Below are 24,380 nucleotides of genomic sequence, written 5' to 3'. Positions count from 1 at the left end.
TGATGGAGCGTCCATGTTGGAAGTACAGCAGCCTATGAGACTGATGGATGATGTGTCATATCTGATGGTGGAAATGCCCAGAGAATACATCTGATATATGGATGTGCAACAGTAATACAATGGTAAAACTAGGCACTGAGAAGGAGTGACAGACAAAAGAGATGGGGAGTTATGAGTGAAGTTAAGAAAAAAAAGAAAAAGAAAATCAATACAAAAGGTGAATATTGGCAGTTGACTGAGATAACAAGAACAAAAATAAGACACAAGTATCTTAAAGATGTGACTAACAAGATATTTCCACCTGAGAAATCATTGTGGGTGCAGGTCTGATGAAGTCAGAAGACCAGGGCATGAGGTGCACTGCTGGGTGGTGTATTAATGATCCTAGACTGTTTCTACTCACCCAAGTAAGAGTTCTTTAAAAAAGCTGTGTTTTTGTTTTTAGCAATATATTTTTTAAAATAACTATTTTAGGGAAAGAATGCATGGTGGATGTTTACTTAATTTGCCCCTTTTTATTCGGTCTTAGAATTAACAAAAAGAATACTCCAAAAATATATACTAGCAGCAGAGATCACCATTTATTTTCAGTGTAATCATTTCTGTAGATGACAGATTTGCAAAAAGGTAATTGATGGATTTCTTGGTGGAAGGGTCCAGTAAAATCCTGCCATTATAAACTATCAATATTGGAATACTAACGCTATGAAATGGTATGAAATCTGAGCACGTGATAACGGTTTAATTTTAAATCACATCATCATTCAACTGCCTCATTAAATGGCTTTGATGACCTACCTTGCACAATTCAATACAAAAATTACTGAAAATCCCACCAACATGAAAAGTTTAGAGGATATCTCTGATAATTAATCCCTCACCCTTGTGTTCATCATTAAAAGAAATTAAGAGGAAATATGCATCTGTTAGCTTTAAAATTAACTGGTAATAAGAAAATTATATGAGTAATTGTTTCAGACCCAGTCACAACCATATTCAATGGAATTATCTGACTCTTCCCCGACAACTTCCACCTCACACAGTGTCAGATATTCCTTTCTTCCAGGAATCACAATGTTTACATAACGGCCTTCCATTCCATTACACACAAAGGTTTTGGAGGTGCCGACTGGGATAGATGAGATAACAGTGCATCTGAAGAAAAAGAAAAGAATAATGAATTATGGTTAAAATACTGTTAGATGGCAAACACTGTGCCTAGGTCTCAACAGTATTTCTAATTTTATACTGATGATGTCACTGAGTTGAAATATTTTGGTTTCTCTTTGTAAATCATGAAGATAACCAGTGCATTAACTGACTGTAACTTACACAACAGGTATCAAATGTTCAAACCTAATATAAGACAGACAGTGTTGTTACCTGGGATTAGCGTTGCCATTGTCACTGAGGGAATTTCCGATGCGGATCTCAGCTCCATTGATCCTATTGGGGCAACAATCCTTTCTGTTGGTGATGGTGACAGTGTTAATTTTATACGACTTCAGAAGGTCCAGTCTCCACCATGGTTTGCGATCATTCCGTGTGCAGGCACAGGAGCTCTGTCCCCAGTTGCTAGCACGATTTCCATCAATGGCCCTTTCAGGGACAGCTTTCCCATACAGTGAAGACTGGGTCACTTGTCCAATTCTGGCAATATTCGTATCTGGACAAAGTTCAAAATTTTGAAATTATAGGTAGTTTGAGGAAGGCGCAGAATCATTACATGCGTTGCTTTAACCGAGGACAGTAAAGAACAAACAGTCAGCATATTTGATTTAACTTTTTGTCAGATTATCTGCTCTAATTCATCACTTTATATGGTACAACTCACCAGTGGTAGCTGAAGGTTCACCACTAACTTCTACCTCACACAGTGTCAGATATTCCTTTCTTCCAGGAATCACAATGTTTACATAACGGCCTTCCATTCCATTACACACAAAGGTTTTGGAGGTGCCGGCTGGGATAGATGAGATAACAGTGCATCTGAAGAAAAAGAAAAGAATAATGAATTATGGTTAAAATACTGTTAGATGGCAAACACTGTGCCTAGGTCTCAACAGTTTTTCTAATTTTATACTGATGATGTCACTGAGTTGAAATATTTTGGTTTCTCTTTGTAAATCATGAAGATAACCAGTGCATTAACTGACTGTAACTTACACAACAGGTATCAAATGTTCAAACCTAATATAAGACAGACAGTGTTGTTACCTAGGATTAGCGTTGCCATTGTCACTGAGGGAATTTCCGATGCGGATCTCAGCTCCATTGATCCTATTGGGGCAACAATCCTTTCTGTTGGTGATGGTGACAGTGTTAATTTTATACGACTTCAGAAGGTCCAGTCTCCACCATGGTTTGCGATCATTCCGTGTGCAGGCACAGGAGCTCTGTCCCCAGTTGCTAGCACGATTTCCATCAATGGCCCTTTCAGGGACAGCTTTCCCATACAGTGAAGACTGGGTCACTTGTCCAATTCTGGCAATATTCGTATCTGGACAAAGTTCAAAATTTTGAAATTATAGGTAGTTTGAGGAAGGCGCAGAATCATTACATGCGTTGCTTTAACCGAGGACAGTAAAGAACAAACAGTCAGCATATTTGATTTAACTTTTTGTCAGATTATCTGCTCTAATTCATCACTTTATATGGTACAACTCACCAGTGGTAGCTGAAGGTTCACCACTAACTTCTACCTCACACAGTGTCAGATATTCCTTTCTTCCAGGAATCACAATGTTTACATAACGGCCTTCCATTCCATTACACACAAAGGTTTTGGAGGTGCCAGCTGGGATAGATGAGATAACAGTGCATCTGAAGAAAAAGAAAAGAATAATGAATTATGGTTAAAATACTGTTAGATGGCAAACACTGTGCCTAGGTCTCAACAGTATTTCTAATTTTATACTGATGATGTCACTGAGTTGAAATATTTTGGTTTCTCTTTGTAAATCATGAAGATAACCAGTGCATTAACTGACTGTAACTTACACAACAGGTATCAAATGTTCAAACCTAATATAAGACAGACAGTGTTGTTACCTGGGATTAGCGTTGCCATTGTCACTGAGGGAATTTCCGATGCGGATCTCAGCTCCATTGATCCTATTGGGGCAACAATCCTTTCTGTTGGTGATGGTGACAGTGTTAATTTTATACGACTTCAGAAGGTCCAGTCTCCACCATGGTTTGCGATCATTCCGTGTGCAGGCACAGGAGCTCTGTCCCCAGTTGCTAGCACGATTTCCATCAATGGCCCTTTCAGGGACAGCTTTCCCATACAGTGAAGACTGGGTCACTTGTCCAATTCTGGCAATATTCGTATCTGGACAAAGTTCAAAATTTTGAAATTATAGGTAGTTTGAGGAAGGCGCAGAATCATTACATGCGTTGCTTTAACCGAGGACAGTAAAGAACAAACAGTCAGCATATTTGATTTAACTTTTTGTCAGATTATCTGCTCTAATTCATCACTTTATATGGTACAACTCACCAGTGGTAGCTGAAGGTTCACCACTAACTTCTACCTCACACAGTGTCAGATATTCCTTTCTTCCAGGAATCACAATGTTTACATAACGGCCTTCCATTCCATTACACACAAAGGTTTTGGAGGTGCCGGCTGGGATAGATGAGATAACAGTGCATCTGAAGAAAAAGAAAAGAATAATGAATTATGGTTAAAATACTGTTAGATGGCAAACACTGTGCCTAGGTCTCAACAGTATTTCTAATTTTATACTGATGATGTCACTGAGTTGAAATATTTTGGTTTCTCTTTGTAAATCATGAAGATAACCAGTGCATTAACTGACTGTAACTTACACAACAGGTATCAAATGTTCAAACCTAATATAAGACAGACAGTGTTGTTACCTGGGATTAGCGTTGCCATTGTCACTGAGGGAATTTCCGATGCGGATCTCAGCTCCATTGATCCTATTGGGGCAACAATCCTTTCTGTTGGTGATGGTGACAGTGTTAATTTTATACGACTTCAGAAGGTCCAGTCTCCACCATGGTTTGCGATCATTCCGTGTGCAGGCACAGGAGCTCTGTCCCCAGTTGCTAGCACGATTTCCATCAATGGCCCTTTCAGGGACAGCTTTCCCATACAGTGAAGACTGGGTCACTTGTCCAATTCTGGCAATATTCGTATCTGGACAAAGTTCAAAATTTTGAAATTATAGGTAGTTTGAGGAAGGCGCAGAATCATTACATGCGTTGCTTTAACCGAGGACAGTAAAGAACAAACAGTCAGCATATTTGATTTAACTTTTTGTCAGATTATCTGCTCTAATTCATCACTTTATATGGTACAACTCACCAGTGGTAGCTGAAGGTTCACCACTAACTTCTACCTCACACAGTGTCAGATATTCCTTTCTTCCAGGAATCACAATGTTTACATAACGGCCTTCCATTCCATTACACACAAAGGTTTTGGAGGTGCCGGCTGGGATAGATGAGATAACAGTGCATCTGAAGAAAAAGAAAAGAATAATGAATTATGGTTAAAATACTGTTAGATGGCAAACACTGTGCCTAGGTCTCAACAGTATTTCTAATTTTATACTGATGATGTCACTGAGTTGAAATATTTTGGTTTCTCTTTGTAAATCATGAAGATAACCAGTGCATTAACTGACTGTAACTTACACAACAGGTATCAAATGTTCAAACCTAATATAAGACAGACAGTGTTGTTACCTGGGATTAGCGTTGCCATTGTCACTGAGGGAATTTCCGATGCGGATCTCAGCTCCATTGATCCTATTGGGGCAACAATCCTTTCTGTTGGTGATGGTGACAGTGTTAATTTTATACGACTTCAGAAGGTCCAGTCTCCACCATGGTTTGCGATCATTCCGTGTGCAGGCACAGGAGCTCTGTCCCCAGTTGCTAGCACGATTTCCATCAATGGCCCTTTCAGGGACAGCTTTCCCATACAGTGAAGACTGGGTCACTTGTCCAATTCTGGCAATATTCGTATCTGGACAAAGTTCAAAATTTTGAAATTATAGGTAGTTTGAGGAAGGCGCAGAATCATTACATGCGTTGCTTTAACCGAGGACAGTAAAGAACAAACAGTCAGCATATTTGATTTAACTTTTTGTCAGATTATCTGCTCTAATTCATCACTTTATATGGTACAACTCACCAGTGGTAGCTGAAGGTTCACCACTAACTTCTACCTCACACAGTGTCAGATATTCCTTTCTTCCAGGAATCACAATGTTTACATAACGGCCTTCCATTCCATTACACACAAAGGTTTTGGAGGTGCCGGCTGGGATAGATGAGATAACAGTGCATCTGAAGAAAAAGAAAAGAATAATGAATTATGGTTAAAATACTGTTAGATGGCAAACACTGTGCCTAGGTCTCAACAGTATTTCTAATTTTATACTGATGATGTCACTGAGTTGAAATATTTTGGTTTCTCTTTGTAAATCATGAAGATAACCAGTGCATTAACTGACTGTAACTTACACAACAGGTATCAAATGTTCAAACCTAATATAAGACAGACAGTGTTGTTACCTGGGATTAGCGTTGCCATTGTCACTGAGGGAATTTCCGATGCGGATCTCAGCTCCATTGATCCTATTGGGGCAACAATCCTTTCTGTTGGTGATGGTGACAGTGTTAATTTTATACGACTTCAGAAGGTCCAGTCTCCACCATGGTTTGCGATCATTCCGTGTGCAGGCACAGGAGCTCTGTCCCCAGTTGCTAGCACGATTTCCATCAATGGCCCTTTCAGGGACAGCTTTCCCATACAGTGAAGACTGGGTCACTTGTCCAATTCTGGCAATATTCGTATCTGGACAAAGTTCAAAATTTTGAAATTATAGGTAGTTTGAGGAAGGCGCAGAATCATTACATGCGTTGCTTTAACCGAGGACAGTAAAGAACAAACAGTCAGCATATTTGATTTAACTTTTTGTCAGATTATCTGCTCTAATTCATCACTTTATATGGTACAACTCACCAGTGGTAGCTGAAGGTTCACCACTAACTTCTACCTCACACAGTGTCAGATATTCCTTTCTTCCAGGAATCACAATGTTTACATAACGGCCTTCCATTCCATTACACACAAAGGTTTTGGAGGTGCCGGCTGGGATAGATGAGATAACAGTGCATCTGAAGAAAAAGAAAAGAATAATGAATTATGGTTAAAATACTGTTAGATGGCAAACACTGTGCCTAGGTCTCAACAGTATTTCTAATTTTATACTGATGATGTCACTGAGTTGAAATATTTTGGTTTCTCTTTGTAAATCATGAAGATAACCAGTGCATTAACTGACTGTAACTTACACAACAGGTATCAAATGTTCAAACCTAATATAAGACAGACAGTGTTGTTACCTGGGATTAGCGTTGCCATTGTCACTGAGGGAATTTCCGATGCGGATCTCAGCTCCATTGATCCTATTGGGGCAACAATCCTTTCTGTTGGTGATGGTGACAGTGTTAATTTTATACGACTTCAGAAGGTCCAGTCTCCACCATGGTTTGCGATCATTCCGTGTGCAGGCACAGGAGCTCTGTCCCCAGTTGCTAGCACGATTTCCATCAATGGCCCTTTCAGGGACAGCTTTCCCATACAGTGAAGACTGGGTCACTTGTCCAATTCTGGCAATATTCGTATCTGGACAAAGTTCAAAATTTTGAAATTATAGGTAGTTTGAGGAAGGCGCAGAATCATTACATGCGTTGCTTTAACCGAGGACAGTAAAGAACAAACAGTCAGCATATTTGATTTAACTTTTTGTCAGATTATCTGCTCTAATTCATCACTTTATATGGTACAACTCACCAGTGGTAGCTGAAGGTTCACCACTAACTTCTACCTCACACAGTGTCAGATATTCCTTTCTTCCAGGAATCACAATGTTTACATAACGGCCTTCCATTCCATTACACACAAAGGTTTTGGAGGTGCCGGCTGGGATAGATGAGATAACAGTGCATCTGAAGAAAAAGAAAAGAATAATGAATTATGGTTAAAATACTGTTAGATGGCAAACACTGTGCCTAGGTCTCAACAGTATTTCTAATTTTATACTGATGATGTCACTGAGTTGAAATATTTTGGTTTCTCTTTGTAAATCATGAAGATAACCAGTGCATTAACTGACTGTAACTTACACAACAGGTATCAAATGTTCAAACCTAATATAAGACAGACAGTGTTGTTACCTGGGATTAGCGTTGCCATTGTCACTGAGGGAATTTCCGATGCGGATCTCAGCTCCATTGATCCTATTGGGGCAACAATCCTTTCTGTTGGTGATGGTGACAGTGTTAATTTTATACGACTTCAGAAGGTCCAGTCTCCACCATGGTTTGCGATCATTCCGTGTGCAGGCACAGGAGCTCTGTCCCCAGTTGCTAGCACGATTTCCATCAATGGCCCTTTCAGGGACAGCTTTCCCATACAGTGAAGACTGGGTCACTTGTCCAATTCTGGCAATATTCGTATCTGGACAAAGTTCAAAATTTTGAAATTATAGGTAGTTTGAGGAAGGCGCAGAATCATTACATGCGTTGCTTTAACCGAGGACAGTAAAGAACAAACAGTCAGCATATTTGATTTAACTTTTTGTCAGATTATCTGCTCTAATTCATCACTTTATATGGTACAACTCACCAGTGGTAGCTGAAGGTTCACCACTAACTTCTACCTCACACAGTGTCAGATATTCCTTTCTTCCAGGAATCACAATGTTTACATAACGGCCTTCCATTCCATTACACACAAAGGTTTTGGAGGTGCCGGCTGGGATAGATGAGATAACAGTGCATCTGAAGAAAAAGAAAAGAATAATGAATTATGGTTAAAATACTGTTAGATGGCAAACACTGTGCCTAGGTCTCAACAGTATTTCTAATTTTATACTGATGATGTCACTGAATTGAAATATTTTGGTTTCTCTTTGTAAATCATGAAGATAACCAGTTTATCAACTGACTGTAACTTACACAACAGGTATCAAATGTTCAAACCTAATATAAGGTGGACAGTGTTGCTACCTTGGATTAGCGTTGCCATTGTCACTGAGGGAATTTCCAATGCGGATCTCAGCACCGTTGATCCTTTGGTGGCAACAATCTCTTCTGTTGGTGATGGTGACTGTGTAGATCTTATACGACTTCAGAAGGTCCAGTCTCCACCATGGATTGCGATCATTCTGTGTGTGGGTACATGATCCCTGTCCCCAGTTGCTAGCACGATTTCCATCAATGGCCCTTTCAGGTACAGCATTCCCATATGGTGAAGACTGAGTCACTTGTCCTCTTCTGGCGATATTCGTATCTGGACGAAGTTCAAAATTCAAAATGAATTTACGTGATATTAAGGATAGTTTGGGGAAGGCACAGAATCATTACATGTGTTGATTTAACCAAGGACAGGAGAGAATGAGCAGTCAGCATATTTGATTTAACTTTTTGTTTGATATTCTGTTCGAAGTCATCTACAGAACACTTTGTACGGTACAACTCACCAATTAAGTGAGTTGTACGATAAAGAGCTGTGAAGGGACTGAAAAACGCTTTCTGTGTAGACCCTTTATAACAGAATTGGCCCTTTAAATTTTCTTTTCATTTACTTAATTTTGTAAGCTACTGTATTAAAAAGTAATCAAATCACTAATGAATACTAATCTATTCAGAAAATATCAGCCATTTGATTGAAATTAAAAGAACAATCTCACATAGAGTGCTGCTTGTCTGTCCTAGAACAGCCAGCAAGGTAAGGACCACAGCTGGAATCATCATCCTGTGGAAAACGTTCAAAACATTTCAATGGAATACTGATATATCAAAACTTGATTTGATGATCTAAGCACATGTTTTCATACACACATACATTTTTCAAGGAAAATTCTAACTTGGCACCATTTTCCTCATTTAAAGACAGAAGAAACCCACAACTGAACTCTTTCTATACATACAAGAGCCGGGTTCTGCTTGAGGTTTCTACACGTTAAAGGGGAGTTTTTCCTTACCGCTGTTGCCAAGTGCTTGCTCATGGGGGAATTGTTGGGTCTCTCTAAATTAAAGAGTACGGTCATGACCTGCTCTATGTGAAGTTCCTTGAGATGACTTTTGTTGTGATTTGGCGCTATATAAATAAAAATTGATTGATTGATTGACATACCATCTCCATCTGTATATAGATGCACACTCTGTTTGTTTGAACTTGTCCTGCACCATACCCTCTATAATATAAAGGGGTCCAAATATCATGTGCCTGATTAATGTCTGTAGTCTAAATGAAATTACTTTAAGTTAGAAACAAGTATCACAAAGATATCCCTACTACACATGGTGGCTATCCTTGCGCTTAGTAGAAAATGTTTACATGCTTTCATTTTAAACAAAACACACTATTTCTCTTGTAGTGTCCATCGCTATAGCGCCTCTATTCACACTCAAATTGAAAAAATTAGTTTTAGTGTCTGTCTCTTTAAGGCCCCCTTCCTGAAAAGCCCACTCTGCTCTGATTGGTCAAATCCCACAGGCCTGAGCAGGCCACACCATGGATGTATTATAAGAGCTTGATAGGACACTGCCGCTCAGCCTTGCAGCCAATTTTTCCCAGTGGTCACCAGGAAATATTGCAGCGAATCCCCCTAGACAACCATTGTAAAAGAGATGCCTGTAAAACTGTTGACTGGACACTACAAACTGCAAACAAGGCAAATTATGACTCTTTCTATTATGATTTTTTGATCCATGGAGGTTTTATATTTGTAAAACTTTCCTCAAGTCTAGAAAAACAATTAAAAAATCAGTGACGTCATCACGATGTAAAGTCTATGGGCTGAGCGGGAACTCGCGGACAGGGCCAGCAGTGGAAACATCACTGTGCATATTCAGTGGGCCACACAACACGGAAGCAAACCCAGAGGCTAGAAACTTTTTTTGGCATATGTACTAGCCAAGCAATTCTTATAGGTTTGATTGGGTGCCATTTTTGGTTTGTTATCCAGCTCTTATAATACATCCATGCTCCAAACACACGCTTCTCCTCTTCAGTCAGAAAAGAAAAGTAACTAGGCTATCCTTGTTTATATTTCTCATGCAATCAATGACTGTAGATTGGCATATGATAAGCAGACTTTTAGCCACTCTATTCCACTCTTTTAAGCCAGTAGTAAATTAGTTCTTATATGTTTGTCATCAATATGAGAGGGGCACACAGTTGTTTTAGCCTCCACTTTATTCAGCTTCTTCCTGTTTGCTGTCGCACAAGAGCCTTATGGGACACATACCTGAATGTAGCTATTACCACAATATTAGCCATTGCCAGCTCTACTGATGCTGGTCAGCAGATGGCAACAATGCAACAAAAAAGTGTAGGACAACAGATGACATGATAGGCTAAACTGTAGGCTGTAGCCACTTTTTATATAAACTATTGCATATTTTCATTGCATTAAGCAGAAAAGCAGAATATGACAACCAAGTCAAGACCATATTTATATTCTCATTATGAAAAATGTTAAAAACATTAATTTTAATCAGGAGGATTTCTCTGTTTTGGTGAGAGATTAAATAAATACCTAAGCTGAGCCGCTCGATGGAGTGTTTCCTTTTCTGATTCAATTGTTGAGTGAATGTAATGGTCTTCTATATGTTGAGTCAACACATAGTCCACCAAACGAGGCAACTATATTGTGTGTGTGTAAATGGAAGCCCTCACTCAAGTAAAAAGATACTCCCAACACTGCCTACTATCCTCCTTATATTCTCAATAATTAATAATCAAATTAATGCTTGTCTATGTGCTGTTTTCTTTAGTTGTTGGGGTCAACTATTGTTGCAAAAAATTCTAATAGGCATTGTCATACTGCACTAAATTTACACAAAATAATGATGACTTTTTTTTTTTTTTTTGGTAACGACAAGCATATATATACAGTACCAGTCAAAAGTTTGGACACACTTTCTCATTCAAAGGAATGAGATTACTTTTTCTCTAAAGTAATCTATTCAAAATTGATAGACATAAACAAAAATATTGGTTTCTTTTAACTGTCACCGTGGTCTTTGCCTTAGCCTAACCAAACCACAGTAACCCCATTAAAAATGATTTTATCATTATGACTGAATCAACGTCAGAAGTATTAGGATTGTCACACAAAGTCTTCACCCTAGTTTTGTTGCACTTTCAGACCTGTCTTAAAAATAGTCATATTTATAGTTTCATCATTACTCTGTGACATTTAATATGTATACTACAAACTTACCTGGAAGGTCTCAAGCACCCTGGAAGCTGTGATCTTTATGTGAGTGTGTAGAGAACAATTCTTTTATACTTTTGTGTAGAGCATGAATGACAGCTGTTGTATTAACAGACATCCTGGTCAAATAACAAGTGTTGTTTTTGTGCCTGGTTAACTATGTGTGGCAAGAATGTGGCAATCCCCACCTTCGTGATACTGTAACAACTGTGTCTGTGCAAGTCGGTTGTGGTTGTAATTTATGAATAACCAATATCAGCTCAGGCCATAAAACTTGAACTCATATTAAACATATTATTACATTATATAGTATATTATTTAAATTACTGTGACTTTAGCTTCAGTGGTTTTAAGCTATGCTCAAAAAAGAAATCAATCCCAGGGAACATTCTGATTGCATCATTAAAATATTATTGCAGATATTTGCTGTACACCTAGAGTATAACAAGCACAAGCAAATGAGAAAACATCTTCACCAATTTGGCTAGACGAGAAATACTTACAGCTATGGGCTTGCCTCATAATAGACACAATGGTAATAAAAGCATGCAAAGAGTAAGGCATGTTTTAATCAGGGGAACAGTATACATGAAAGCTCTTTTTCCTTGCTCAGCATGCACCTTAGGCACCAAAACAAGCAACAAGTCCTCTAAATTAAACAACAAAATACATCATTAGTCCATGCATTCCAGAATGACACATTTTCTGTGAAATTTCTGAGATCTGATGACTCTGTCGGCAGCAATCGGCAGGACAACATCATTTGGCTGTGCTTTCCAAAACAGTTACAAATCACTGTTGACAAAGAATAGATGTGAATAGATGGATGTTTCAATCAAGAACAGAAAGAAATGTGGGCAGAGACAAGACTTTTTCTTTGCCTCAAATGAAAAGCAATACTTATTTCTAAAAAAAAAAAAAAAAGCCAAGCCTTTAGTTTTTCACCAATTGAACCATATGAGGTTTGAAAGAAAGAGAATTATCAATTAACCAAATATTGGTACTCTGATACAGACCCAATCTTTGCACCCCGAAAGGTAGTGACAGGTGGAAGGTCAATCTCTCTCTTACAATTTTTGTACTTTAGTTTAGGATTTCAGCATTTAGAACCAATTTCATATAATTCAATGTGTATTGAATAAAATAGTAGTAAATAACTGTATTGTCTGCATAAAAGTTATCTTTGCAATGCACCAATATTATAGAATTAAATCATTTAACAATGCTCACTGAAAATAATGAGGGGTTAAGCTATTGATGTATTTTTGGTGAAGATATGCAGCCTCTAAAATTGTTACAGTTATTTTAGTTAATACTCAAAAACATTCTTGCTGTTATGATTAGTAGTCAAGACTAATACAAAGTAAGTGTTAGTTATGTGTGGAGTATAACTTTTCTAGTAATGTATTGTATGTAATATAAAGTATGCGAATGTGTAAAGAGGTTAAAAAAACATCCCAAAAGTTGGCATAGCAACTGAATGAGCCAATCAATGGCTCTGCTCTTTTTTTGGCCCTATTCCACACCCTCTCTTCCTCCTTTCTCTACCTTTCTCCTTCTTCTAACATTCTTCCATCCCATTCTCTCCCTCTCTCCCTCCCTTGCTTTCACTCGTTTCCAACTCTTCTGCTCACTCATTCCTAATTACCTCTTGCTCTTGTCAACTAGTGCCTATATCCTGTCACCTCAACATCCTTCTCCTTTACCCTATGTGTCTTCACACACTTCCAATCCCATCCAATCCCTCACATGTATACTCTTTCTCTAATTTGACTTTGCCCACTTTTCCTCTATCCTCTTCCTTGCATTACATTCTCTGTGATCTATCTGTTCCTGTATGTGTGTGTGTGTGTGTGTGTGTGAGTGAGTGTGTCTATCGGTATGTTTGCATGTGACAAGCCACATGCGCACTATAAAGGGAGTTTGAAGTAGGTCAGGACTGCATTTCTAATAATACCATGGTCATATTGACATAGTGTCTTGTTTGAGAGCAGTCAAATCAGCAGACATTATACTGTCCGCAGACTGTCTGACAGGCTGCCATAAGGGACACACTTCAGAGCGCTGCTCTCTCTGAGTACTTAACCTCTTGTTAGAAGAGGGGACAGTAATAAAATGGTGTGTGGTATGGTTAATGTACATGCCATCTGGTCCCTGGTCAAAAGCTCAGCTATCATCTTCAGACGTTACTATACAGGAATTATCATATGCCGTTTGAAATTGATGGTGATGTCCATGTTTGGACATGTACTTTAAACTTTGGTTAAGGACAACTATGATTTTTAAGATAGGGACTGTGGTATAATTTGACCATCAAGTTGAAGACATGAGTGATTATAAATGGCTGTACAAAACATATTGAATCTTAACAGTGTAATTACCATGATAGAGGTTTTATTGTTTATATGGTAACAGTGTAATTAATATTGTGATGATATTTAAAATGTACCTACTGGACATTCTTGTTTAAAAATCGCTTATTACTTGCAATAAAAGATTGTATAAGTAAGCTAAAATCCAAGCGCACCTAAATACCAAAATGGATACAAAAAATGTATTGTGTCAGTTCAAGATGAACCATGGATGTACTTAGACAATATTGTGTTCCATGAACACTGAATTTGTTTTAGTGTTGACAGTCACATATGCAAAAACATTCAACGCCAGCCAACTTCCTGCACACAAAAAGCACAAAAAATAATATATGAATATGGATCTTTGTGAATTAAATCTTTTTAGTGGACCCAAAGACTGAAATTGTAATAGTACAAAGAGTTATATCTGAATAACTGATGCTCTGTTTCTTTTCCTCTTGTTTGTTTGTTTGTTTTTAATGGTTGTGTATGGGAAAAAGTCACTCTGAGCCTAGAAGTAGGCACACAGCACAGTGCTGTTTCTGAGGAATTTGTACAAGCGGAACCTTAGCTGCAGTACTCCATCTGTCTCTGGAGAACAACTGAATTGTGTCATGCGTTACTACTCTTACTGACTTTGCAGTAGCGTGAAATGTAAGGATCCACACCTTTACCAAACATCCTTGTTAACAATCTGTGTTAATACAGTACTGACACGTCCAAGGCTGTAGTGGTAAATAAAACTTGGGTAAACGCTACCTCACCTCAGTTATTCTATTGTGGCACAAGGCCTTATGGATATATAGATGGATCAATCAGTCTCTATTTTAAAATCAAATCTCATTTCTCACACTGTCTATATGATCCTTAATATAGATCAGAATTTGGAATACAATGGAATAATAGAATAACTAACTTAAGGGAATGAATCTGTTTAAACTTAAATCCAAATCAAGATAGAAGTTTGACTTCTAGATGAATCAGTAAGATGAATGATGAATCAATGTTTTGTGTTTCATAATAACTGAAACTACCAATTTTGTGCTGTGTTTACAACAGTTACCGAGGTCAAGAACCTTTTAACAGCTTTGTAACATCCTCATATGTAAAGCTGGAACAGTATGTGCATTACAGGACACCGTTGTATAGTGACGCAGTCAAGTCCCACATGAACCAGGGGTGTGTGTGTGAGATTCAAGCTGGTGGAATAAAGATTGCACAGTAAACAACAACATCAGTGTCAATATCTTTTATTAAATGTATGTTATCAGTGTGCAAAAGGGTTAATACAAAATGGTGTCGAAGTAGAGGTTCATAAACCCACTTAACAATGAAGAAATGGAAATGTATGGCGTACCAGCACCCCGGATGGACTGGGATTCACCAAACTTACCAGTGGCAAGGCAGCAATTCTAGCACCATGCAGAGTTCACGAGCCCCCTGCATGAGAAACATGAACAAGAGTAGTGCAGTTATCTTATTTTGTGTCAACCACGACACCATGCACGCAGTAAACAACAGACCAGAAACAAGATGGCAGAATAGCATCAAACCTGCGAGACCATGGGAGTTTAATACAGCAAATAAGGAATGCAATTGATGTGAAGGCTCACACAGCACAAAAGAAGTCTGCCCAGCTAAGGGTGAACAATGCATGAAGTGCATCATTTTGCAAAAGCTTGCAAAACAAATTCACAGCGCAGACAAAACTTCACTGTAGGGGAGAACAGGTCGAGCCAGTGGGTAAAATGAGCCACCGCCTGTATCTAGGTAACCAAAAGCAAAAGTAATCATGTGACCGCAAATTAAGAAAGTATAGTTCACATCACTCAATCCATCTAGGACTTAAACACATGGAGAGAGTGGTAAGCAAAACAGAGCAAAAAAAAAAAGATTTTTGTCATGCCAAATAAATTTATCATGTTACTAAAGTTATCAGTCTTGTGTCTTAATTAAAATAGATACGTTTTGGAAATGATTACATGTTAATTTAAGTCAGTGTAAGCTACAAAACAAGGTCATAAACTTAACATAATTGTGGATCTGAGCCACTTTGTGGCAGAGCTTTGTCAAAATGGAGGTTGTGGGATAAAACGTGCCGGTGATGTTGGGGCGTGTTGAGTCAATAGTTCAATTTACACCCAAAAGTTTAAATAGGCTACATACGTACAGAGTAACCTGTGTATTTAAGTTTTAATTTCTGATATTTTAGACATAAGAGACACTGTTCATGTTAATGTTTGATCACTGTTACAATGCTGATGAACAAATACCTAATTGTCAACTAATGTTAACGTAGCATGTTTGTGTGTGGCTCAGGAAAAAAATACATTTTTTGTGCTCATGCAGGCCATTGGATTTTTATTAACCAGAAGATTAAAGTATTGTCTTATATCAAAGAATATCTACTACTCAAAGATATTTGGAACAAATGGACAGCCAACATTATTTATAAATGCTATGATCTAGATGTTTGAGAATCCCCATAAGCATCTGTTGTATAGTATCCAATATTCTTTTTTTATAATACTTGTGGAGTGATACTGGTCAGAAAAAAATCTATTCACTCATCTCCTTCTATATAACCACCACAGAACATCATGTTCAAAGCAATAGCTGAAATTTCTGTTAGTGTTTACATGATCGACTTGATTTTGTTTGTCTCCTTCTGTGTAAAATGTGTGTTTTAAAAGATAATCAGTGCTAAGTCACTTTTTAAGTGCAGACTCTTTATTCCTCAAGTTTGATTAACAGAATTTTCCATGTGTCAGAAGTATAGAAAACATTATTTCCCTCCAGCAAAAGACCTGTTTTCAAAAAGATACAGACCTACAATGCGCATTAATTCTGTTAAATCTGGGAAGACACCACATATCTGAAAGAAGCAAGCAAGAAAGAAAAAAAGAAGGATAAAGAGGGGTGTTAAGAGAGAATCTCAGTGAAAGAACAGACTCTACACCGGCTCTCCAGGGAAGCACTCTCTGCTCAATCGCTTGCTCTTAGGTCCCTCATAATGACATCTCCAGCACCAGATTGCCTCCCCGCCAGAGTACTTGTTTCAGTCTATTGTCCCAGAGAGATGTTCCTGACATGGGGCGTTGAGCATGTGAGGGTGGGGGGAGGCAGTCTATCAGACAATCAAATGATAGGATTTTCTCTTCCAATCATTTTTGATAGCGTGTCTGGCTTTTGGTGTGGCAAAGAGAAGGGAAAGGGCAGAGATTAAAAAAAAACAAACAAGTAAAAAAAACACTGAATTTGTCCTTCAGAGAGGTCCATCAGGTCCACAAAAATCATTTGTCCTTTTTGAGGGGAATACGTAATTTTCAAGTTGTGTGTCTTTCATGTCTCCTTTCCACAGATCTGAATATCAAGGCTCCCTGCTTCCTCTTATCCACAACCATCAAAACCTGATGGCTCAGCTGAGTAAAATGCTTGCAATATATGTACAAGGTTGCTCCCCCAGTCTCCTTTTAATTCCTTAAAAAGAACTTCTAAAAATGAAAGAAATTTAAAAAAGTCTATGTATCTACCTCCAGGTGAGCAGAAATTTCTCATATCTGATGTTACTAAGTACATTCCAGACGTTAAGCACCTGCAAAAAATAGGCAACACAAAATGTTGACAAAGTGATCCCAATCCTCAGGCTAGTTGCTTCTCCCTCCACTCTTCCAGCCCAGTAAAAGTGATGCCACCGCAAAAATGTGACATAATGTAGCAGTGCCTGGTAATATGTCATCAACTCGTACTTTCACCTGCTTTTCCAGCTGGCACTATTGGATGCAAGAAACTCTGGATAAAATCTGATTTCCTGTTGGCAATGTCTTCATCAGAGTCTGTGAGGAAGGCATTCTCTGTTCCCACTAGCGGCATCAAAGACACAAGCCACCACAAAATAAATGAAAGGGAGGGGAGAAGAGAAAATGAGGTAAAACTGTTATTTAGTTTTTTATATAGTTTTTTTGTGTGCTTAGGCTCCACAGCATAACATTAAGTAATACAGATTCTCAAGACTTATTTTTCCCCTGTATTTATTTATTGAAGCCCACAAGACTCCACTCTCCCTCATCTGTACGTCATTATGGATGTGCATTGATATTGTGCTGTCATTGTCACTCTGGCTGCTGTTCCACAGGCACAAGCCTGGTGGAAGCAACCGTTCATCCAAATCACCATTGTTTTTGTTAGCCACTATAAGATAGGTTCACAATTTTTCAGGTGCCCATTTGAACACTGAAACAGGTTTTCCTTCCTGTAATCTTCTCTCCTGTTCATGCTGACCATTAGAATATCCCTTCTGAATGCGCTGATAAAATACGTCATTGATGGGGATAAAATCCACAGTCCTAGTTTGAGCCTCTGAAGATAATATGAGGCTTCCTCCATCTGAGCTAGTCAAATAAATTTTCCACTATTAGTCTTTTTAGTGAAAAAAAAAGTCCCTCTTTGTGTCTCGATGCACAGTGTTTTCCTGTTCAGCTGTAATGGAAGGATGGTAACAAAAAGAGGGAATTTGGCACTAAAAAGACTTTAAAATATATTAACTTGATTTGACTCCTGAAGATTTGTATCTTTAACTTGAGAGAACCTGTAAATCAAATAATTGTATTGCTGCAGTGTGGGAGGTTATAGCTATAAAAGCTATAATATAAAGCTGTAGCTGCTTGCCAATGCGATCACAGCTTTAGATGCTCAGCTGATCCTAGTCATCTTAATATGTCACACTATTTGATACACTGTTCCATTAGAGAATGGGTTGGGTTACAAAATATTGGAAACCTGTAGCAACATGGCCACACCAATTACAAACAGTGTTGTTTGCACTACATCACAGATATAACTAGAGTTCATCACAGCGGCCACGGTTCTGCACATTCCAAACATCTAAGTTTTTAGTTGCCTATATTTATTCTCTTTTAAAACGTCATAGGAGTCTCCCTTGTCTGTCTGAAGGCAAGCTCATTTTAGGAGATTTGATGAAGGCTATAAAGCTGTCTGGCAATAAGAAAATAAACCCATGTCAAAGATTGTATAGCCACATTACCATGTGTAGCTGTTATGCAGGCACACTGTCCTATGAGGACATCCCATTAAGGGAAATCCAGGTTGAAGAAGAACAAGTGTGCCAAAGGCCACACCAGGCTTACACATTCTGCAACAAAAGAAAAACATAGTGCAAAAGAAACCTTATACAGAGACCTTCTCTAAATCCTTGCATAAGTTGCACATGATTTCCTCACTTTGTCTATTGCTCTTCTTCCTTTTTTACTCTCCTCCTATCCTCTGTCTGTCTTTATCTTCATATATGTTTTTTTTTTCTTTCCCTCACCTTCTCTCATCACCATCTCCTCCCCACACTGCCTCTTTTTCACTATCTCGCCCATTTGTCTCCCTCTTCCATCGTTCTCTTCTCTTGATCCTCTTACTCCTTCTACTGTATGTCACCCCCTCTTCCCCCAATGCCTACACCCATCCCTCTCTTCCTGCAGCTCACAGGAGGGTCAAGTGCACAGGCTTTTGTCTCAAAACATGTGGAGGGAATTAATTGGCTCCAGCGTTTGGCTCTTTCCACCCGACTGCTTCTGTGTGGCTGTCACCTGGCTCTGGCTCCCGCTTCTCTCTCTTTCTCTCCTTCTCTCTTTCTCTCACCCCTCCCTCCTCTCTCTCCCCATCTCTCCTTTCTGTTCATTCTCACTGCTCCTTATGTTCCCCTTTTCTTCTTTTTCTACCACTCTTTTTCTTTCTTCCACTATGCTCTCTCTGTGTCGTGGCCCCCTTGTAAGATCAAGCCCCCTGCTGCAGCTGAAGGACTCTCACATTGTGTCTAATGAGGGAGGATAATGTGTGCTGTTGTAGTTGATGGATATATAAGAGGATATAGAGTATAGAAATAGATGGACAGAAAATGAAAGAAGAATGTGACAAAAGACAGGGACAGAAATTGAGCATACATACATACATACATACATACATAATGTACATACAGACATAATTTAAGAGTTTAATTTCCTGAAAAACAGAAAAGGTGCCACTCTCATTTCTCTTATTGTCTTTGTCTTCTTGAAAAATATACTTTTTATTAGCATTTTGTCATCTTTGCATAATTTGTGCCCAGTTATTTCCATTGATACGCATTTAGAATTTTAATCCCTGGATAAAAAGTTACATTTTGTAGAAGCTATACAAATAGATGAGAGCACATAATTCCTCGTTCAGTCTGTCCTTTCACCATCCTCACACCCATCCATGGACCTGCCTATATAATGCCTTACATTGTCACAACTGTCACAATTCCAAAATGAAAGGGGAAAACTGTTTTGCAGGGAGTTAAGGTTTGATTTAAAATCATCTCATTCCACTTCTATATCCTCTTTTATCCCTACCCATCAGTCTATCTATCCACCCATCCTCTAACTGTCCTCAAGCTGCCTCACTGTAAAATTTAGATGCATTCAAAAAACTGCTAATTTCATTTCCCCTACCCCTCCTTTTTCTCTTACCCCAATTACCAGACACCCCCACCCCCAACTCCCATCTACCCCTCCCTGCACCCCCTCCTAAGAAAGAGGGATAAATCAGGCTGCATATTAATTGTATTGTAAGGGGGGACCATGTGCCTGGCGTACTCCTTGTTTCCATGACAACCGGCTCAGGATCCATAAAGATTTCAGGGGCAAATGGGGCTGGGAGGGTGGGGGTCACCCCAAAAGAGGATAAGCATAATTACAGTGAGATAGACAGCCAGTCAGGGAATGGTGAGGTCTGTAAGCAAGTGTCCCAGCCAGAAAGATACTGAATACAGTCTGGCTAGAATTAAATAGCTGAAATATATTCTGTACACACTGAAAATATGTTTTTGTTGTGTGTTATGTTATGATCTATCTTTATATGTTTTTCTGCATTTTTAAAAAATATATTCAGCAAATACTAACAATAACTATCAATATACTGTGGTATAAAAAAACTCAATTGGTTCATGTTATTTAAGCGCATTTTAATATAGTATATCAGTTGGATGCATCAGTTCTTAGAGCTGTTTACATGAATATCAGTAAATTTGCTGTATTTGTGCATAAAACCTCATGCTGTTTGTTTTTCAGCAACAACATGCTGCAGACTCACTCCACTACATGAATGCATATGATTTATCCTTTTATCTGTGTGGTCTGTTCAGAAGAGAACTACATGGAGCTAAAAGAGATACAAATGAGTAGTCTCTTCTTCTTGACTTGGTGTGTATTTGGTGCATTGAAATGAATTTGCAGCTGATTAAGCACAGCATATGGCCTGCTGTGAGCACTCATCCAAGGTGGAATACATGTTCAAGTATTTTTTAAAACTATATGCATATTAAACAATGATAATTGATTTGTAGATAGATTTCTGCTGAAATAGGCGTCTTCTGTCTATCCCATCTGTTTGGTTTGAAATCTGTTTGCATGTGAGAAGAAAGGCATACCACACACACACCCTTCTCTTGATTACATAGAAAAAATACACACAGGCGTGTATAAGTATATAAGCGGGACCTCTTCATATCTTTGTCTATGTAAACAAAAGTTAATGAAATAAAACCTACAATAAAACACACAATTCAGAATACTCTGTTTAAAAACTGGATAGTCAACTGAAAAGGTGTTCATCAAATTCATCTGTCCCTATATTTATTAGAATGCAATATGATGCCATTATCTACATCTGTTTTTGTTATTGACACTTTAAGTTTTCAACCATTCATATCATTTTGATTTGGTTACTGAATTACATTAATGTTGAATGTGCATTGCTACAGTTGCCATATCTGGGCCTGCTGCAAATTAAATCGTATTTTCCTCTTTGCCTTTTTAGTTGCTCCTTATGGTAATCTGATGGTGTTCACCTCTATTTGGATGTGTGGAATCAGGTCATTGTCTTGATTGTCTCATCAACCCAGTATCTCTAGGAATTATGTCCATATTGTATGAATCTGCAGCACACAATTTCTGTCCAATGCCAACATTAAGTACCAAAGCATGAAGTACTGTGCCCTTTCCTGTATGCAGTTAGGCATACAGTGGAGGTTTGGAGGTCAGGGTGGTGGATGGGCATTTTCATGTAAGTAAAAGACCTGCAATAACGTTCATGTTTTTATTAACCATAATGTAATCTTTCCCTAACCTTGTATTAGTGTTTTAGGCCTGACATACCCTAACCATATGGTAGTTAATTTGCCATGGCCACAATCCTCCAAAATTTTTAACCATACTGTAGTTGCCATGTGCAGGTATAAAAGAATTTTAAAGACATCGGTATTCAGTATAAAAATGTAATTGAGGGTTCTGGGGTTTTGCAGAATTGTCTTATATCAACATTTCTGTCAGATGTTGGTTCTGTAGGGTTGCGTGTGTAACTCACCTGCTATTGAACACTACTCATGCTCTGAGGAAGACCCTTGGCCATGACACCAATGGAGATTGCTAAAATCAGATGTATTGGTGAACACAACCTGTTGCCATCCCAGACCCACCATTCCACACCCACCCACCAGTCATCACTGGGTCAGTCTGCAGGGCTCCTTCATATTAAATTCACCTGATCACTGTTAGAGAGAAATTATGACTCAGACATTGCGAATAAAAGGAGAACAGTGCATGTTTTGTGGCTGTGAGAGGGGAAGAGGGGTTTCAAGCCATAAGCAGTGTTTGTTGAAACAATGAGCTATAGACTATATTTGTTTATGAATCAATCAATAAATATTGCTATATTGACAGAGTTAATCACTATGTGCTATGTTGATAGAATATATCAATACATTTAATATTTAAATAACACTGCTATATTGATAGCCTATAATTATTGAATCAATCTGTATCATTATATTGTCAGAGTCAATCACTTTACATGGTATGTTGACAGATATATATCGCTACATTTAAAGAATAAAGGATACTAACTGTACTGCATTGGCAGAATTATTTAAAGCAGACCTGTTATGCTCATTTCCAGCTCTATATTTTTATTCTGGGACTCTGCAGTGTAGCGTTGCATGACTCACAGTTCAAAGAAATCCTTATTTATCTTATACTGGCCCTTTATGCAGCCCCTCAGTTTAACCTGTCTGAAACAGGCCATTTTAGCTCTTCATTTAGTCTCTTTAAGGCCCCCTCCCAATGAGCCCACTCTGTTCTGATTGGTTAGCTTCCGAAAGCTGCATCACGGCTTCACTGACTTCCGCATGCTCCGGAGGCTATGTAAACAAACTATAGTAGCAAGATTTCACTCATTTTTCTACGTCTTTACTCCAAATGTCAACTTCTCAAATCCATCCATACATGTTTGAAGCCAAATCAAATCCAAAATATCAGAGCGGACAACAAGAACATCCACAGCAAAAAAGATTACAGCAGGATGTCTCTGTTTTGTAAATATTACATTCATTACCTGCTTATTTCGTGACATAATGGTGTAAGTTGCATGTGGGAAATGCACTAAAATGCTGACTGAAGTGGAAAACGTCTGTTGTCAGGAAATAACAAAAGTAACGTAGCTAGCTGTATAGTATCTACCTGCACCGTGCGCACTGTGCCTGAAGCAGATGACCATATATGTGAGAGACAACATCAGATGTGAACGTGTGGTTTATAATGCGGGTAACACGTTAGAATATGTTGGAATAAAAATAATTTTATCCCAGCAAATGTCTTTTACCATCATAGGTATCTATAGGCCCCCTTCTGCAGATGACACTTTCTATGATCAACTCACAGAAGTCTTGAAAGAGCGCAATCTCAACAAAGAATTATTACTTATGGGTGATTTTAATGTGAACAGGGAGGATAAAAATAAGAGGAAAAAACTAAAAATGATCACAGAGAAATTCCAACTAGAACAACTCGTAAAAGGCCCAACTAGGATTGCAAAGTGCTCCAGTATACAACTTGATCTTATATTTACTAACAAACCAGGGAGAATAACTAAAACTTATAATTTAATCACTGGCTTATCAGATCATAACCTAACCCTATGTGCGAGAAAACTGACTCAAAGTAGATTTAAGACCACGGCAACTAAGACAATGATCCTTCAATGCATACCCAGAGCTAAGCAAGAAGAATTTATCAATTAAATTAACAGCTTGAACTGGGATGATGTACTGTCCTCTGATGATCTGGACTATGGCTGTGATACTTTTACTCACAGAATCAACTCTGTGAGGGAAAGATTTAATGTGAGGATACAGATTTTACTGTTGCTTCTGTCTTTAATATTTTTTTTCTTGAGTCTGTATATGAGTTAGGAAAAAAATTTACGAAAAAAAGAAAATGGATACTGTTCCTATAGATGCTACAGGTCAGGTTTTTGAGCTGGTAGAGACTAATGACTTACAAGTAAACAAAATCATCAGCTCCTTAAAAAGCTCCAAAAGTAGAGATGATTGACACTATGTTCGTCAAATCACACAAAGATATTTTAACTACCCCTATTGCTCGTTTAATTAACTTGTCTTTTAAACACAGCTCCTTTCCTATGACTGGAAATGTGCCATTGTCACGCCTATTTTTAATTCTGGAGATCGCCTTGAAGCCAGTAACTACAGACCATACTGCCAGTACTCTCAAAGGTTTCTAAGAAAGTTGTCATTAAACAACTGAAAACATTTCTTAATACAAGCAATTTTGGTCTACATTGTATGCAATTTGGCTTTAGAGCAAATCATTCCACCGAAACTGCTACCTTGCACTTAATAGAGCAAATTAAATCAAGATTTGACAAA

The 24,380-nt window shown here is 38.3% G+C and overlaps 1 protein-coding gene across 1 annotated transcript; it reads right to left on the bottom strand.

Moving 5' to 3' along the window:
• Window positions 1-608: 608 nt before the first annotated feature.
• LOC121905468 lies at window positions 609-8,135 on the bottom strand. Its single transcript, XM_042423706.1, has 18 exons — window positions 8,056-8,135; window positions 7,673-7,827; window positions 7,222-7,504; window positions 6,839-6,993; window positions 6,388-6,670; window positions 6,005-6,159; window positions 5,554-5,836; window positions 5,171-5,325; window positions 4,720-5,002; window positions 4,337-4,491; window positions 3,886-4,168; window positions 3,503-3,657; window positions 3,052-3,334; window positions 2,669-2,823; window positions 2,218-2,500; window positions 1,835-1,989; window positions 1,384-1,666; window positions 609-1,155 (listed from the first exon to the last, which is right to left on the bottom strand). Exons 2-18 carry the CDS (start codon window positions 7,767-7,769, stop codon window positions 975-977), a joined length of 3,627 nt encoding a protein of 1,208 aa, XP_042279640.1. The 5' UTR covers window positions 7,770-7,827; window positions 8,056-8,135; the 3' UTR covers window positions 609-974.
• Window positions 8,136-24,380: the final 16,245 nt, after the last annotated feature.

This window comes from Thunnus maccoyii, chromosome 10 (assembly GCF_910596095.1).
Source record: "Thunnus maccoyii chromosome 10, fThuMac1.1, whole genome shotgun sequence".
In the NCBI taxonomy this organism is placed as follows: Eukaryota; Metazoa; Chordata; class Actinopteri; order Scombriformes; family Scombridae; genus Thunnus; species Thunnus maccoyii.
The sequence above is the reverse complement of the archived record's forward strand: the minus strand, read 5'-3'. Positions and strand labels throughout refer to the sequence as shown.